The sequence below is a fragment of the Podarcis raffonei genome, chromosome 13 (assembly GCF_027172205.1).
Source record: "Podarcis raffonei isolate rPodRaf1 chromosome 13, rPodRaf1.pri, whole genome shotgun sequence".
In the NCBI taxonomy this organism is placed as follows: domain Eukaryota; kingdom Metazoa; phylum Chordata; class Lepidosauria; order Squamata; family Lacertidae; genus Podarcis; species Podarcis raffonei.
This window is the reverse complement of record NC_070614.1, coordinates 34,553,624-34,572,430: the sequence shown is the minus strand read 5'-3', so window position 1 is coordinate 34,572,430 and position 18,807 is coordinate 34,553,624. Positions and strand designations below refer to the sequence as shown.

At 43.3% G+C, this 18,807-nt stretch overlaps 1 protein-coding gene across 1 annotated transcript; it reads right to left on the bottom strand.

The window, feature by feature from the left end:
- Positions 1-4,132: 4,132 nt before the first annotated feature.
- LOC128398875 (vomeronasal type-2 receptor 26-like) lies at positions 4,133-16,171 on the bottom strand. The gene is made up of 5 exons (XM_053360138.1): positions 15,954-16,171; positions 9,591-9,882; positions 8,390-8,804; positions 5,503-5,727; positions 4,133-5,034 (listed from the first exon to the last, which is right to left on the bottom strand). The coding sequence occupies exons 1-5, from the start codon at positions 16,169-16,171 to the stop codon at positions 4,133-4,135; spliced, it is 2,052 nt and encodes a 683-aa protein (XP_053216113.1).
- Between the last annotated feature and the right edge of the window lie 2,636 nt (positions 16,172-18,807).

Genomic DNA, 18,807 nt, shown 5'->3' with positions numbered 1-18,807 from the left:
GCTAATGGGCACTGAAATTCCACAGGGGGTTGAATGAGTAAGAGAACTAATTACTGTCCTTTTGACAAAGCAATAGTGTAGTTAATTGTTAAGTGAAAAGTAATTACCGTATTTTCCCATGTATAACCCACCCCCTATTTTGGGGGACTCAAAATTAAGAAAAGGAAAGAAGTTGCCAAGACTACTTAGGCTTCTTTTTTTGGGGGGCGGGGAGACTGATCAGAGTTGTTGAGCTTTTTTTGGGGGGATTACTGAACATCGGTCACCCAACCAGCACATAAAGTCGCACACATTGCGGGAGCCACATATCGTCTACATGCTTGCCAACAGCAGCCACAAATCGCCCTCCCAATTGCCACAGGAGCAGCCAATAGACAGCAGCCCTTGCTGCTGACTCCAATCAGCAGCCGCAATTCGCCACTTACAATCTCCTGGTCGCGGCTCCCAACAATCACCCGTCACCACTTTGCACTATCCGTGTATAAGACGAGCCCCAATTTTAAACATAGTTTTGGGGCAAAAAAAACCTTGTGTTATACACAGAAAAATACGGTAAGCTAAAGTTGGGAAATTGAGAGAAGTTATTTGTTGCATATTCTGAACAGAACCTTTCTCAGATAGATAGATTGGAAGGGAGAGTGGGATTTGGAATGTACCACAACAAGAAATGGACACTAGATTCAATATTCAAGAAAAAGGAAAGATCCAGTAACTGAGGTTTAGCACCCAAACTATGTTTTGTTGGATACCCAGCCATGGACCATGAAGTAAAATTGATCAGAAAGTGTAGGTTGGGTGCCCTCATGGCAGAGAGCGATATTGAAACCACCTTTTGCCTGCTCCCCATACATTCAAAGGATTTTCATTTATTGTGTTTCAAGTTTCAGGACAATTAGTTCTTCAACAAAGCCATGCTCGTTGGTTGCTCCACCGCATTTGCAGCATTCAAAACATTCAGCACCTTTTTGTAATGGACAGTGAAACACAGAACAGGGCTACATCAGGTCATTCATGACTGATATTACTTTTTAATTATTATTCCTGCTGGGTCTGAGAACTGCCAGCTCTCGTTGGACTCCTTCAAGAAGCTGGCCGAGAAATCATTCTTGTCCCTGTCAGGATGCTATCATCGGTTCCTGGTTACCCAGAAAGTATAAAGTCAAGAGAAAGTTTCTTACAGTCCTTTTTTATTTCAAACTTTACACAGAGAGGCTATAGAACCCAGCCTCTTGGATAATGTTGTCCCAAGTGAATCTCCACCCTCTGTCTCTCCCACTTCCTCATTCATCATCATCATCACCTCCTCGTACTGCTAAGTGCCCTCTGTCTTTGAGCTCTTTGCTCTCCTACTTTTAAGGCTTGCCGGGTTCTGGGAGATGGTGGGTCTGGAATGCTTTCTAATGTCAATATGCCAGCCAGCTGCTGCTCTGGCTTTCCCATTATTTCCCAACTTCCCCCCTCATCTGCCTCTGGGTTGTCACCTCCCCCAAACCCTTGTTGTAAATCTATACTGTCTTCCTCTTCCCTGGAAGGGTCAGGATGGGGAGGCAGTCTCCACCATTCCTCTGCCTCCACCCAGTCCCTGACATTCCCATAGCCAATGCACAGCTGTCCTCAAAAAGGCAATATTAGCTTGTGGTTTGAATGCCAATGATTTCACAGGGCACATTTTTTGCTTAGGAGCTGCCACCATGGCTTTCAGATGTTATGTGTGACCAAGATCCCTAGACTGCAATGTCCCTATGTGATCCCAATTGGGATTCAGGCCTCACCATGGGACTGAAACTGCCTTGGTCGTGCTGGTTGATGATCTCCACCAGGCTAGGGACAAAGGTGAGAGCTGTTTCCTAGTTCTGCTGGATCTCTCAGTGGCTTTTGATACAATCGACCATAACATCCTTCTGGACCGTCTTGAGGGGCTGGGAGCTGGGGGCACTGTTATACAGTGGTTCTGCTCCTTTCTCCTGGGCTGTGTCCAGAAAGTGGTGGGGGGGGGGATGAGTGTTCAGACCCCTGGGCTCTCACTTGTGGGGTGCCTCAGGGTTCCGCCCTCTCCCCCATGCTTTTCAACATCTACATGCAGCCGCTGGGAGAGATCATCAGGGGGTTTGGGTTGGGTGTTCATCAATATGTGGATGATACCCAGAGCTACCTCTCTTTTAAATCAGAACCAGTGAAAGTCCTGTGTGAGTGTCTGGAGGCAGCTAACAGATTGAGGTTGAATCCTGACAAGACAGAAGTACTGTTCTTGTGGGACAGGGGGCGGGCTGGTAAGGAGGACTCCCTGATCCTGAATGGGGTAACTGTGCCCCTGAAGGACCAGGTGCACAGCCTGGGAGTCATTTTGGACTCACAGCTGTCCATGGAGGCGCAGGTTAATTCTGTGTCCAGGGCAGCTGTTTACCAGCTCCATCTGGTATGAAGGCTGAGCCCCTACCTGCCCGCAGACTGTCTTGCTAGAGGGGCACATGCTCTAGTTATCTCCCCTTTGGACTACTACAATGTGCTCTATGTGGGGCTACCTTTGAAGGTGACTTGGAAACTGCAATTAATCCGGAATATGGCAGATAGACTGGTGACTGGGAGTGGCCGCCGAGACCATATAACACTGGTTCTGAAAGATCTTCATTGGCTCCCAGTACGTTTCCGAGCACAATTCAAAGTGTTGATGCTGACCTTTAAAGCCCTAAATGGCCTCGGTCCCATATACCTGAACGAGCGTCTCCACCCCCATCATCCAGCCTGAGTTCCAGCGTCAAGGGCCTTCTGGCAGTTCCCTCCCTGCGAGAAGTGAGGTTACAGGGAACCAGAGAGAGGGCCTTCTCAGTAGTGGCGCCTGCCCTGTGGAACACCCTCCCAGCAGATGTCAAGGCAATAAACAACTATTTTACTTTTAAAAGACAACTGAAGGCAGCCCTGTTTAGGGAAGTTTTTAATGCCTGATACTGTATTGTTTTTAATATTTGGTTGGAAGCCGCCTAGAGTGGCTGGGAAAACCCAGCCAGATAGGTGGGGTATAAATAATAAATTATTATTATTATTATTATTATTATTATTATTATTATTATTATTATAATATAATCAGGATGCACACCCAATGCCTAAACCAAAGCCTACCTACATCTCTAATCAATAAAGTTGTGGTAATTTTCAATCTCAGAAAGTTGTTGTGTCAGTTTGTCCACCACTTATCAGCTCACCCCACACTGTGATTGTGTCATGAATATGCCAGCTCCCAGTGTAGGTTTGCAGCCGGCTGCAGAAAGCAGACAGGATCAGAGAGGCTTGGATTTTACTCAGGCAGAAGAGAACTGACAGCTGCAGGCTTCGCCTCCTCATGACCTTGAAAGGCAGACTGATAAGGTAGTAGCTGAGAGCAGGCTGGAACCAAGCCAAAGCTCTCAGGAAGCACAAACAGGCATGAAAAGTGAGAGAGACAGCCTTTCGTCACAGGACGGGGCTGCGGATGACCCAAGGAGCCAGAGACATAGACGAATAGGAAGGCTACTAGACAGGAAACAAAACAAGAAATCTAAGGGTCACAGGTTCAATATCTTCTGTAGACGTAGGAAGGACTCCTTAGAAGGGTCAGTTTAGTGGTGATGCCGGATGCTTGGCTAGAGCAGTCCAGAGCTAATTGCTTGTTTTTGCACTTAATTCTCCTTTTTAATTATATATGTTTACTATGTTATCAATCTGGGAACCTGGACTCCTAACAGCTTGGGTCTACAACCAAACACTGCAATGGATCAACATGCTGTAAGTGATCATATTGACTTCAGTAAAGCTGTCAGGTAACTTCCTGGCAAAAAAAGCCATGTAGCCAAGAGCAGAGTAAAACATAGACAAAGACCCCTTGTTATGTTCTAGTATAATTTCTTTGGTCAGTGAATGGGAGAGAAGGTATTAGCCACAGAATACACATGCTTGCTTGAAAAAAGGAATCGGGTATTGGGGGTGGGGGGAATGCAACCTTACAATCCAGCACTAGAGGCTAAAATGCAGAAGATCTCCTCAGTTCCCATATATTTCCTTTTCATGCTCAAGTAAATTTGAAAAAAGATAAACACTACAAAAAACTAAGATAAACATACACTAATATATCATAACAAATAATTCACAATAAAAAAATTCATTCTTTTCTTCTTATTAGCTGTTCCCTGTTGTTCAGTTGAGGCTGCAACAGAATAATGTAGCATTTGGGGGCAAAGATGCAACACAGCAGACCAGAGCTGGAGGCTAAGATAGAGAAGATCTCCACAGCCACCATGTATTTCCCCTTGGTGCTCAGGTAGGAGGGAATAAAGGACAGCCAAACACTACAAAAGACCAACATGCTAAAAGTTATAAACTTGGCTTCATTGAAACTGTCAGGTAACTTCCTAGCAAGAAAAGCCACTGTGAAACTCACAGCTGCCAGGAAGCCCATATAGCTAAGGGTAGAGTAAAACATTGTCACAGAGCCTTCGTTACATTCTAGTATAATTTCTTCAGCCAGTGAATGCATGTCAAGATCTGGGAATGGAGGAGAGGTTGCCAGCCACACAGTACATATGAAAGTTTGAATAAGGGAGCAGGAAAGAACAATGGAGGAGGCCAGTCTTTCCCCCACCCACTTCCTCATCCTGGAACCTGGTTTGGTGGCCATGAAAGCCAGAACCACAGTGATGGTCTTTGCCAGCACACAAGAAACTGCCACTGAGAAGATGATGCCAAAAGCAGTTTGTCGGAGGAGACATGTCACGGTCTCAGGTTGGCCAATGAACAATAAAGCGGAAAGGAAGCAGAGCTGTAGGGAGATGAGGAGAGTGTAGGTGAGGTTCCGGTTGCTAGCTTTGATGATGGGAGTATTGTGGTTCTTCAGAAATATTCCCAGCACCAGTGCTGTGATCAAAGCAAAGCAAAGAGCAAGGAAGGCTAAACTGATGCCCAAAGGTTCTGCATAAGACAAGAAGCTTATAACCTTGGGAACACATGTATCTTGCCTCTTGCTAGGATAGTTTTCATCTGAGCATTTATTACAGTCATTCATATCTGGAAAAGGAAAGATGTTTATTGCCATTATTTCTACAACATGCCATAGTTGCTCCCTTTTCACAAGCCCATTCCAATAATACAGTCAGTGCTGATATTGTAAAATGTCTACAGGGCTGAGTATAACTGCTTAAGTGTTACATGAATCTAAAGTAGTATCAGAGTGAAGAGAGGGATGCTGCAATGAAAATGGTGTGATCTTCTATTTAGGGTGTTATAGGTATGCTAAATGTGGTAGAGATTGCCATTCTCTAGGCAAACAGCATTAGAAGTCTCCATAACCTTTCATTAACATTCTAAGCATTAAAAGATTAACCTATTGAGTTATGTGCATATTCCTCTGATTAACAGCTGTTCTGAGTTTGATCCAGACTAACTTAAGCATATTTACATGTCTTGCATTTATTTCAATGGGAGCTGAGTCCAAGTAATGCAGAGTGGATTCAGGCGTCTATGTGTATTTCTTACCTTCCATACTTGAAATCTTCCCCTCTGGGCATGGAGTACAATCGTAGCAACAAAATGGCTCTCCTTCCTTCACTTTCTTGCTAGATCCAGGTTGGCAACTCTCAGTACAGACAGAAAGAGGCTGAGTCTGATCCATAAATGAAAGAGCATAATTATAATAAAGAGAAAAATTATTAGGGAATCTTTTGGATTCTGGTCCTTTTTGTTTGTAGAGGGAGAAAATACCTGGTATGATATAGCAGATATTACTGTTCATTGAAAGCTGGCAATAATACCTCTTTTTCACTGATACTGAAGTGTTTGGGCAGAGCTCACACATTACAGAGCAGAAAAGCAAGCATAATATAACTATATATATTTATATTATTTGATAAAAATATTCATGATACTTGTCATTCTTTTTTGTTGGAACCAATTTACATTTTTAGAAAGGCTCTTATGAATGTCAGGTTAACTCTTACCTTAAAGTTTATGTGGTGGGCTTTTTGTTCAAATAACTCAGGATAACTGCATTGGAGTTTTTATTCCCCCTATCCTACTCCGTTTTATTCTGCCTCACCAATGTTTATTTTGATCTCCCAGTTTGTAAAATTTTGCTTACTTTCCTGTCCTGATAGCTTTGTAAATTTAGCGAGGAGCCAGGAATTTTCAGTACTCTTTTCTGCTTTGCTCCCAGTGGTTTTTCTGCTTGCTGAAAAAGAGGATATCACTCCTCTAATATATATTCTGAATATGCATCTTAACATATGTATTTTGTGAGTGTTCTTTTCATTAAAAAACTAATTTATGAGGAAATGGAACAGAACCAATCTATGGGTAAAAATATGCATCTATTACAAAAACTGGCAGCAAAAATTAGTTCCATGGGTAGTGTACAGATGTAGTTAACAACTGAAAAATAAAAAAGTACAATAAAAATCAGAAAGAGTGGTTGGCCGTGAAGGCTGCCATACTTCAGTCGTACTGGCAGTGGTGCTACTGCCATTTAGTGGAAGGGAGAGAGAGAGATGGTCTAAAAGTCATATGGACCAATGCATACCCACTGCCAGTGCAGCGCTGAACTTCCACTGCATTGTGCCTACCTATCTCCCTCCTGGTAATGCAGCAACATTGCTGTCGGGAGGCCAGGTGTGCTGTGTAACCTTTCCCTGACAGCCATTCCTGTAAGACTGATGTGTGTAAAATTTCCTGCTCAAGCTTCTTCACTATCGCTCCTCTTTTCTCCTCTTCTTCTGCTCCTTCTGTTTCCTCTTCTACTTTATCCTGTCTTCTATCAATTTTTCCTTCTAGTCTCTTTGCAATTTATGTTGCCTTTCCACCCACATTACTTCTTCATTCTTTCTGGCACATCAACCAGGGCAGAAATCTGTGGGGTTTCCTATTTATATCAATTCATAAACAGTAATATTATTTCAATCAAAAATCGGATTTTCATGGGTGTGTATGATTGTTAAATGAAAGCAGTTTTAGAAATCTGGACAATAAATCAGTGCTTATTCAATAGTGGAACTCCTTTGAAATAAAAGACCCTTGGACCCTACCTGGTTAAACCAGCTGTGCCATGTTATGGCATCTTCATCAAGGGTAAATGCACGATCTGGAGAAGCCTTTGGGTTCATCCTTCCAACTCTCACTCTATGAAAGGATTGGTTGGAGGAAATAATCCAGTTGATAATATCCAAGCCAGTGATTACCTCCCCATACTGGTTGAAGGAGACCTCATCTCCTGCAGTGTTGTTAAATGAGATACTTCTCAAAAAGTGGTGGAGCTAGATTGAAAAAAGCAGGAGCTTAGGAAAGGCCGCATTTTTATCTTTCAGATAAAGATTTAATGTAGGAATGGTGAAGTTTGTTTCTATGAAAAGATGCTCACACATAGGAAACTTTTAAACCTCAAATTTAATTTAATGGTGAGCCGAGCCCAGAGTCAATGGTTGATGGTGATTGAGTCATATGTGGGTGGAAGTGGATTTTCCAATATATTTTATATCCTACACATCCTGCTTGCTTGTTATTTTTGTCAGTCTGCTCTCTCTCAAGATTGTTGTGGGATCACTTGCTCTGATGAAGCATTTGGGGACTAGAGGTTGCTAAGAGAATGATGCAGATGCCTCTGGCTGCCATCACTGCTTTCAAGTTGTGATTGGAGCCGCATCTCAATTGACTGCTCATTCATCAGCCCCACCCCCACCATGGATCTTTTCTGCTGGAATAAGCTCATTGACTCATTCCTCTTTCATATGTGTGGTACCACCATTGTTTAGCCAAAATTTGAAAGCATCTCAACATGTCATACATTTATCAATTCAACACTCGTTTCCTCTTTCTCACACCCATGCAGAAAGTAGTAAAGCCGGGAAACAAACAGAACTGAGGAACCCCAGATGTTGGGAGGAAGTAACATTATTCCAAGGTGCTATGCAAGATGAGAATCTTCAACCCCTTACCTTCCATAACTGTTGGTTCCAATCCTTCTGTCTCCTTTTGTGAACCATTCCTCTGAAGTTAGATGAGGTCAACACATGCAAAGCATGGGCCACAGCATAAACAGCATTGTAGATGCTATAGCCATGGCCAGTCATGCTCATTTCAAAAAAATCCCCAGGAAGGCTCTCCAGCTTCTCTTTCCCAGTGCATATAGTCCCCGCCACATTGCCAACCATGGAATTTGGGAATCCACAGCTAAAGGCTTGTTGCCAGAAGTCCCTGAGGAAACCATCTGCATCTGTGGTAGAAGGATTTATGCTTTTAACATAATGATGAAATCCTCTTAAATCATTTAAGTGAATTCCAAAAGATATAGTGCCATGGAACAATCTTGACTCCCAATTGCGTTGAAGGACAAATGAAGTGAACTCCATCTGGGCAGTTGTTATCCATACCTTACCTTGTATATTCATTGTCACAGGCACAAAGTTTTTTAGAAATGGAAGCCATCTTAAAACTACCATTGAATAAGATTCTCCATAGACCAGCACTACGTTAGCTTTCCTGCTCATTATTTCATCATGCAGCTTTGCCCCATGTTGAATCATACCCTCTGTGTCACTGGCAAAACTAATTTTTGGAATTTTTTCTAGAAAGGCAAAGCAGATACCACTTTGTGTAAACACTGGGAGCACAGTGTGCACAAATCTTTCTCCATTGTCGTTATCCATCACAAGGACCCCGATCCATGTCCATCTGAAATGCAGAAGCAAAGAGAGAATCCCTGCAAATTGGTGGCGTTCCTGGGGGGCCATCTGGTAGAAGGAAAATCCTGATGTTTGATCATTCATCACTGGAGCAGGGCCATATGTGAGCTAAGGAGAGATTGGAGAAATAAATGTTATGGTTGGAAATGCTGATTGGAATAGATCAAAAGTGGCTGGAGCAACCCAGTCAGATGGGTGGGGTACAAATAATGAAATTATTAAAAGCAGGGATTAATCTCAATATGGGTCTTATGCTTGTTTTTGAAATCTGTGTTCAGATCTCTGTAAGGCTTCTCATTTTGCTGCTAAGATTTCCTTGGCTGGAGATGGGAAGATTCCACTTATGTCAACAATATGATTTGTCACAGAAATAAATTGTTGGCAAATGCTTTCATTGTTGCATTACATCCTTTCAATAACCATCCCTAAAAAGACAGTATGTGTGATTGGCTGGTATTTGTCACAAACCCAGTGCTTTTTTCTGGGGGGGGGGTATGCATACTCCTAAACATTTTGTAAATTTAAGTATGGCTTCAATGAGGGGCAGTATTTCAATATGAGTAGGAAAATGAGAGTACCCCTAAACCTTTTTTAAGGAAAAAAGCACTGCACAAACCTATGAATACAGGAAAATCAGAAGCTGCTTTGTTCCCAATTCCAATTTCCTCCCTCATTTATAAATGAACTATATCACAGGGATTTCTTAGTCTTGGAAAAGGAAGGAAGGAAGGAAGGAAGGAAGGAAGGAAGGAAGGAAGGAAGGAAGGAAGGAATCTGGCTATTCCTATTCCATCCATTTCTGATTCCAACCCACAAAATAAAATCTGGAAGGACCAAGGAAGTATGAAAATGGTGTTGGATCCCCATACACACAAACACACAGAAGTGCCCTACCTGTGGAATCTTATAGAGATGTAAAATAGTTGCCACATGAAGGGAGATTTCAGTGTCAAGTCCCCCGATGACAGCTGTCAGATTATTCTGGATATCACATATATAATTTGGGGCAAATTTCTCCAGTGTGGATAAAAGTAGCATAGTGACATGACAGGTCTTCCTTGCATTGTTGTTGCTGTCATAGATGTGGAAGCCCAAGGTGTAGTTGGGTAAGATGTGAGGTTTTTCGTTGATCTCCTTTACTGCAAATGCCAAGGCCAGGATGTGCTGGTAACCCTTAGGCACCACCCTAGAACAAGAGTTGCAATCTATATCAAAACACAAAGTTAATTATTTTGAATTTAGTGGGCTTTATCATTGGTATAGGGGCATAAGATTGTAAGGGAATAAGATTGTAAGACCCAATAAATAACACGGATTTCCCTTTCTGCTGTGTTGTGAGTTTAATTATTATTTTGTTCTGTATATTATCATTATCAACAACAAGAACAACTGGATTATAATTGTGACATTGCAAGCAATTCCACCCTTCAGGGGACCGAGACTTTGAGCTTTCTCTCTGTATAACAAAAGTGTAAGAATGTCACCATGCAGCCCCAGTTGTAGGATCTGTAGTTCCACATCACCATACTGTATTTGCATTCCCTCATAGCACAGCCACCATTAGTGGATTTATAGAGTCATATCATAAACTTGGATTTGCAAGGTGTCAGGCCAGAGTAGGGGAGGAAAAGTGAAGGCAGGTTACATTGCTGCAGTGGTCATGGGATGGAAGGAAAAAGGGAGGAATACTGTGATACCAAGCTGGTTATTAGGAAACTTCTTAGTATGATAAGTGAGTTTCCATTTGGGTAATACTGGTCTGTGCTTCCTCCAAGTGTTCTGATTAGTCCTCAAAAAGAAAAGAAGAAATTTTATTTTGAAATAATAATAATAATAATAATAATAATAATAATAATAATAATAAGAATAAGAATAATTTATTTGTACCCCGCCCATTTGGCTGGGCTTCCCCAGCCACTCTGGGCGGCTTCCAAAAAATATATTAAAATACTCTAATACATCAAACATTAAAAGCTTCCCTGAACAGGGCTGGGAAGGGAGTTAAAAAAGGAGACCAGTTAAAGTTAAATACATCTGGTTCCCACAGAACTGAATCATCTTGAAAAAGAAAAACGTGGTGCAGCTTGGCAAATGCCTTCTCTCTCACACACGTTCCACAATAAACACGTGTCTGCCGCTGTGTAACATGTGAGCATGTCCTTCTTCCTCCCAACTCAGCCTCAGGCTTACGGGCTTTCTCAATCCACCTAAGCCTGCCTTCACATGCAGAGGAAGAAACTGAGGGTTTGAAACTCATCAGCTCCCCATACCTGGTTTAGTTGGTCAGTCAAAGCCATTCCCAGGGTGTGGCTGCTCTTGCATGCTGACAGATTCTAGAAGCCACTGGTGAGAGCTGAGTGCTGGGTGGGGATCAAAGGTGGACAAACTAACGCAGAGGGAAAAAGAGGTGTCCTCAACCAGAGGTACTACCCCATACTCCTCCCAATAACATATTATTCACTCCCCTGTGGAGCAATGGGTCCCCCCCTTCAGTGTTCTTTTAATAGCCTCAGCACTACAACCCTAGGCATTTTTAGTCTGAGATAGATCTCATTCAGTTTGAAAGGAGTTATTCCCAAATAAGAATGCATAGATTTGCAGCTCCAGCAGGTGTTCTGATGCTGCTATTTTAGGACTCCAGTGACATAATAAATAGAAGTAAAAACAAAAAGTTCTTACACAAGCTCTTCAGATAATTCCGGTGGAAATTCTTCAGTGAAGGCTCTTGGACTGGAGACGAAGCCACCATGAGAAACAATGCCACCAATGATATAATCTCCTGACTGATGGTACTTATGAAGTGGCTTATGTATATACTGACCCCTGCAGTTTTCCATGTAGACCTGACAAACCTTTTGAGTAAATAGTGCCAGCAGAAAAACAGCAAAAGCCACCATCTTCCATACAAGGGCATATCTTCCTTCTACCTTTAGATACAGTATTCTCAATGTACCTCACACCTTTTTACATGACCATGATTCTATTTATCACATCCTCCACAAGCTTTATTTTGAGTTTTTCCAGCGGCCACTGAAACTGCACCAGGGATTTGAGAAGCAGCAGGATTAATTACAGACATTTTGATCATCAATCAGGAGGGCAATAATTAAGTCAAAATGGAGGAACCTCTGTAGATTTGCTGAAGAATATTCAGAACTGTCATTTTAACTGCTCCTCTTCACCATGGCAAGGAATATTTCGTCTTGGAATGATGCAGAACATGAAACGGACACCCAAAATAACAGAGGATAAGTGTGGGCCTGCAACAAACCATTTTACGGATTATATCTTTAAACTATATATTTATGAACTTACCCTCAAATGCTGTTTTCAACATCTGTTTTTGAGAGGTACACTTGTTGCGAACAGGGAATATCAATGGATATTCAATCAATATCAGCTGTGTCTTTGGAGAAGGAATTCTGTAGTCATTCTATACTGTTGGAATAAAGTAAAATATCCAGTTGCATCAGGCTCCTCCATTAGTTGTCCTCTAGCAACAACCATCATCATCATCATCATCATCATCATCATCATCATACCCCACCCATCTGGCTGGGTTTCCCCAGCCACTCTGGGCAGTTTATTGTACAAATAAAGCATAGTAAAACATCAAACATTAAAAACTTCCCAATAAATAATATTATTAATTAATAATCCATTAGATTATAGAAGAGGGAAAGACAGGAATGCAAGTACTCTCAATCATCTCAGCTGAGAGACTAGCAATGCTTGACTCCTCCTTGAACTCTTTCATTTCTAGCTGCTCCTTAAAAAGGTAAAGGGACCCCTGACCATTAGGTCCAGTTGCGGACAACTCTGGGGTGGCGCTCATCTCGCTTTATTGGCTGAGGGAGCCGGCGTACAGCTTCTGGATCATGTGGCCAGCATGACTAAGCTGCTTCTGGCGAACCAGAGCAGTGCACAGAAAAGCTGTTTAGCCTTCCCGCTGGAGCGGTACCTATTTATCTACTTGCACTTTGACGTGCTTTCGAACTGCTAGGTTGGCAGGAGCTGGGACCGAGCAATGGGAGCTCACCCTGTCATGGGGATTTGAACCACCGACCTTCCGATCTGCAAGCCCTAGGTTTAACGCACAGCACCACCCGCGTCCCACAGCTGCTCCTTAGAAGATCCCTATAAAAATAAAACATTCCGGTGGCATGAAGTGCCTTTTACTAGATTTGGCTCATAACTTAGACGGGACAGTGTCTAAATGGGGAAAGCTTTCCTTCAATTTTCCATATTTTGATAATTTCTAGGTTTTATAACTGAAATCCATTTTACATTAATCTGGGAGGATTGCTCTTTCAGGGCTCTGCCATCACCATCAATATTGAGCATTGAATGTGTTGGCCTAGTGTGGGGCACCAAGGAGAGCTTGGCTGTCTGGCTGGTGTACCAACCACCTAGCGCATCAGCAGCCACACTGTCAGGCCTGTTGGATATGGTGGCAGGCTGGGCCTTGGAGTTCCCTAACCTTCTGGTTTTGGGGGACTTCAACGTTCATGCTGATGCCATCACCTCCTCACAGGCTCTGGACCTGGTGTCTTACATGGCGACATTAGGGCTCTCCCAGTTTGTTTTGGGTCCCACACACCAAGCAGGCCACATGCTGGATTTGATTTTTGGTGTGGGTATAGATGTGATCATGCTCTCACTTGTGGAAGTGCCATGGTCTGATCACTACACTCTGAAAGCCAGGATTGACTTCCCGCCCCCACCCCGTTTGGGTGGTGAGCCTATTTGGGCTTGCCCACGAAGACTGGTGGATCCTGATGAATTTCGCCAGGCCTTGCGGGACCCTGCTCCCCCTGGCGGCTCACTGGATGAGCTTGTCAAGAACTGGAATAACCGGCTCTTGGCGGCCATCAATGAGATCGCACCTAAGTGCCCTCTGCGACCCTGCCGAAACCGGGGCCCCTGGTTTACTGAGGAGCTCTTGGAAATGAAGTGGGACTTCAGACGGCTAGAGTGAGTATGACAGCGTGCTTGTGTCAGAACCTCAAGAACATCTTATAGGACACTTATGAAAGCCTATGAGATGGCAAAGTTTTACTTCTCAGCTTCCATTGCATCCGCTAGCACTCGCCCGGCGCAACTTTTTAGAATAATTAGGTCTTTAACAATCCTAGAGGAACAGCCAAATTGACCCATAGCTGTGAGGCATTTGCAAGCTTTTTTGCAGAGAAAGTCTTGCTTCTCCGCTGTGACCTCCCTGCCAATTTGGATACGGTAACAGAACTGGAGGCCCCTCGATTGTCCTCGGGTCCAGTATTGGACCACTTCGATCGGATACTCCCTGCCAATGGAGACAGATTCCTCTGAGCTGGGAGGCCCACAACTTGCTCCCTTGACCCAGGCCCGTCCTGGCTGATTAGAGTGTGTCCAACAAGGAGCGGGGCCCCCTGGGTGAGATCATCAATCAGTCCCTTGGCACGGAGACTTTCCCAGGGGAGTTGAAGGAAGCAGTGGTGTGTCTGCTCTTAAAGAAAACATCTCTAGATCCTTTAGATCTATCCAATTACTGCCTGGTTTCGAATCTTCCTTACCTGGGTAAGGTAATTGAGAGAGCAGTTGCCGAAAGGTTTCTGGATGAAACATCGGCTCTGGACCCATTTCAGTCCAGCTTTTGCCCTGGTTATGGGACCGGGACAGCTTTGGTCGCTTTGGCCCTAACAGATGATCTCCATAGAAAGCTGGATCAAGGCGGGTCAGGACTGCTGATTCTCTTAGATCTGTCAGGAGCCTTCAACATGGTCGATCACAAACTTTTGAACCACCGCCTTGCCGACGTGGGGATTCAGGGCACAGTCCAACAATGGCTGTGTCCTTTATCTCAGGTCGGAAACAGAGGGTGGTGCTAGGGATGGAGTTGTCGCCATGGCACTCCTTGGTGTGTGGAGTTCCGCAGGGTGCAATCCTTTACCCGATGCTTTTCAATATCTTTATGCACCCCCTTGCCCAGATTGTCTGGAGCTTTGGGCTGGGTTGTCATCAATATGGTGATGACACCCAGCTTTATCTGTTGATGGATGGCTGCCCTGACTTGGCCCCAGACACACTGACCAGATGCTTGGAAGCTGTGGCTGGATGGCTTTGTGGGAGCTGGTTGAAGTTAAATCCTTCGAAGACATTGGTCCTCTGGCTGGGTCAGGATGAGATGGGGTTGGGAGGCCAACTCCCATCTCTTTCGGGGGCTTAATTAGTGCGAGTGCCTTCTGTCAAAAGCTTGGGTGTAACCTTCAATACCTCCCTTTCCATGGAGGCGCAGGTTGCAGACACAGCAAAGGTGGCATTTTTCCATCTCCGCCGTATTAAGCAGTTGGTCCCTTACCTTTCTCATCCTGATCTGGCCACAATTATCCATGCAACGGTCACCTCCATGTTTGATTATTGTAACTTGCTCTACGTGGGGCTGCCCTTGAAGCTGACCCATAAACTCTAGCGGGTGCAGAATGCCACGGTGAGGCTACTTATGGAGTCCTTGCCGCAGGATCACATTCATCCAGTGCTTTACCAACTGCACTGGCTCCTGGTGGAGTACAGGGTTAGGTTTAAGGTGCTGGTTTTGACCTTTAAAGCCCTATGTGGCCTAGGACCCTTGTACCTACGGGACCGCCTCTCTTGGTATGCCCCGCGGAGGACCTTAAGGTCCACAAATGACAACACTTTGGAGGTCCCAGGTTGCAAGGTGGTTAGATTGGTCTCAACTAGGGCCAGGGCCTTTTCAGTACTGGCCCCGACTTGGAGCCCTCTGTCACAAGAGACTAGGACCTTGTGGGACTTGACATCTTTCTGCAGGGCCTGCAAGACAGAGCTGTTCCGCCTGGCCTTTGGTTTGGACTCAGTCTGACTGTTATGTTTCCCTCCCCTTATGGTTTTGATCTATGGGCTACTTTTAAAATGAGGCTGCATTTTAAATTGTATTTTAACCCCATATTTTAAATTGGTCCCCCCCCCAATTATGTTTTTATTGTAATTTTACTGGTGTTAGATGCCCTGAGTCTGGCTCTGGCTGGGGAGGGCGGGGTATAAATAAAATTTATTTATTTATTTATTTATTTATTTATTATTATTATTATTATTATTATTATTATTATTATTCACACCAGATTCCTGTGAGTTTTCAGATCAAGAAAAATTGTATTAAAATCAAAGAGAATTATCCTCAGATAAATGAGCTGACATTTGCAGTTTCAGCCAGTGTTTTGAAGCTGCTGCTCTAGGATTGATCATGTGAAGCTGAGTTCTTACACAAGCTCTTCAGGCAGTACTGGTGGAGATTCCACCGTGAATGTTACAGAAGTGGATAAGAAGCCATCATGGGAAACAATGCCACCGATGATGAAATCACCTGGCTGATAATACGCGTGTAGTGGATGGTGTGGATCTTGGAGCTTGCATATCACCTTATGAGTCTGACATTTGTTGTAAGGAAACAGTGCCAGCAGCAAGACCACTAAAATCACCATCCTTAATACAAGGGTAAATCTTCATTCTATGCAGAAGCTGCTATTTCCCCAGGAATATTATAATCAGCATCTTCAAAACGAAAACTGTTTGAATGCTAGTTTAGTTTCCTCAGAGGCTGCAATCTAGGAGTACTCAAAATCAGAATCCAGGCCTCACCTCAATTACCCTGGTTAGATTTATTGCATCCTTTGCCCTTAGTTTTGCCAGTGGATTTTTGAAAAGCAGCAGATTTACCATAATTACAGTCCTCTTAATAATCGAACACGACCATAGTTATCCATTCAAATCTGGGGACTCCCTGTGGAATTGCTGCAGAATATGAATTTGTCCCATATTCAGTACTGTTATTTTTTAATTAGTTAGGTAATAAGGAACCAGTGGCGTAGTGGTGAATTTTGAAGTTAGAAGCTCAGCATATGAAATCCTATAACGAAAGGAGATTCCAAAATGTAGCAAGTTGTCGTTAGTTTCTTGCAATTTGTTTAGGGAGACATGATTTCACATATTTGTCCACCATGTGTCATGACTGCAGCCCTATGCATAGTAGCTACTTGAGAGTAAGCTCCCTTGAACTCTTTGGAGCTCATCTCTGATTGCAAAGTTGTAAAACTTGTAAAACATGTGAAGGAGAGAATACTGCTAAATGAAAGAAAAATCCAATCTCTGCTTTTGTTATGTTGCCTGATCTTTGACTTCCACTATACTAATCACAAACAGCAGTAAAACCTGGAAGCTTAGTTATTGAGACAGCACAGGACCCCCACAAAGGACTATTGACACAAAGCCCAGTGATGGGGGGAGCAGCAAACAGACCCAGCACTAGCACTTGTGCTAGAATACAAGCACTGGGTTGGTTAATGTTGGTTACAGCAACCTCCTGCTAGAAGTATGCATAGTTGCTACTAGGCTGAGGTAAGACTTAATGGTGTGGGTGGAATGCCAGGAAAGGAAATGCATGTTGGTCACCAGTGGCATGGGAGCCAGTGTGGTGTAGTGGTTAAGAGCGGTAGTCTCATAATCTGGAGAACTGGGTTCGCGTCTCCGCTCCTCCACATGCAGCTGCTGGGTGACCTTGGGCCAGTCACACTTCTTTGAAGTCTCTCAGCCCCACTCACTTCACAGAGTGTTTGTTGTGGGGAAGGAAGGGAAAGGAGAATGTTAGCCGCTTTGAGACTCCTTAGGGTAATCATAAAGTGGGGCATCAAATCCAAACTCTTGGATTTGACAGACTTTGCAGGCAGAAAACCAGGAGGAATGAGTTTCTGGTGGAGGAAGTCAAAGGTCAGGGAGAGGGGCAATGAAGGAGAGGAGCCCATAGAAAACATCGAGTCCCTGGCCTAGTGGTCAACCCATTTAAATGGATTCAGTCTGAATGCGGGGGGGGGGCAATCTGAGACACTGAATCAGGCTGTAAATTGAATTGGAGATGGGGAGGGGGAAGCCTGTGCAGCCCTAAAATACATATTGGCTTTCAGTTCTATATCTGGTGAATTCCCCCCCCCATCAATCCAGTGACCTATATACATTATGAATATTGTGTTCTGATCCATGAGACAAGTTGGTGAACTAAAACATTTCAGTTGAGGCTCCCCCACTGTGGAATGCTCTGCCCACCAAGGTCTACTTGGTGCTTTGGTGAAATCTTTCTGATGCCAGGTAATTTTTAAAATAATTTATTAAATTTCTATAACACCATTCAGCTGAAGATCACAGGACAGTTTACAATATAAAAACACAAAAATACCTACCAAAATAACAAACAAAAACAATACCCCACCACACACAGTTCAAAGTGTCATAGATGGTTTAATTAGCCAAAGGCTTGCAAAAAGAGGAATGATTTTGCCTGGCACCTAGAGGTACGTGAGGAAGGCGCCAGGAGCATTCCACAAATGGAGAGTTACTGCAGAAAAGGCCCATTCTAATGCTGCTACCCTCCAGACTTACCCTTTGCCCTGGGTTTTTGATGGTCTGAGATTATGTCTTGCTGTTGTTATGCTGCCAAAGCTTCCTGTGGCTGGTACATGTGTGTTTCACAAACCAAATGTTTTACATAAATTCTGTATAATACATTTATATTTATTTTATATTTATATATGTTTTGTTTTTGTTTTCTCAAAAAAATGCTTCAAGGTCACCTGGCGATCTTTGCATAACAGGAGACTAACAAGGAACAGCAGCAACTATTGTCACCTTAACGGAAAGGCATTGTGAGACATAATATTCTAGTCTATAACAATATTCTATCAAAATGTCTGGGCTATCAGAATGAATAAGAAAGTGTGATGGACCAGAGCATGGTTTATTCATATTGCCTTTTCTAGACATCTCAAGGGGACCTGATTCAGACAATATATTTTTTAAAAAACCATTGCTATGGGAACTGTATTATCTCACAGCATATAATTAAACTATGGAACTCACTGCTGGAGGTAGCAATGATGGCCAGCAGCTTGGATGGTTTTAAAAGTGAATTAGAGAAATTCCTAGAGGATATGGCTAGGATTGTTTGATTTATGTTTTTAATGTATCATATACTTTGATGTTTTTCAAAAGCAGAGACATCACCTTGCCAACAAAGGTCTGTATAGTTAAAGCCATGGTTTTCCCAGTAGTGATGTATGGAAGTGAGAGC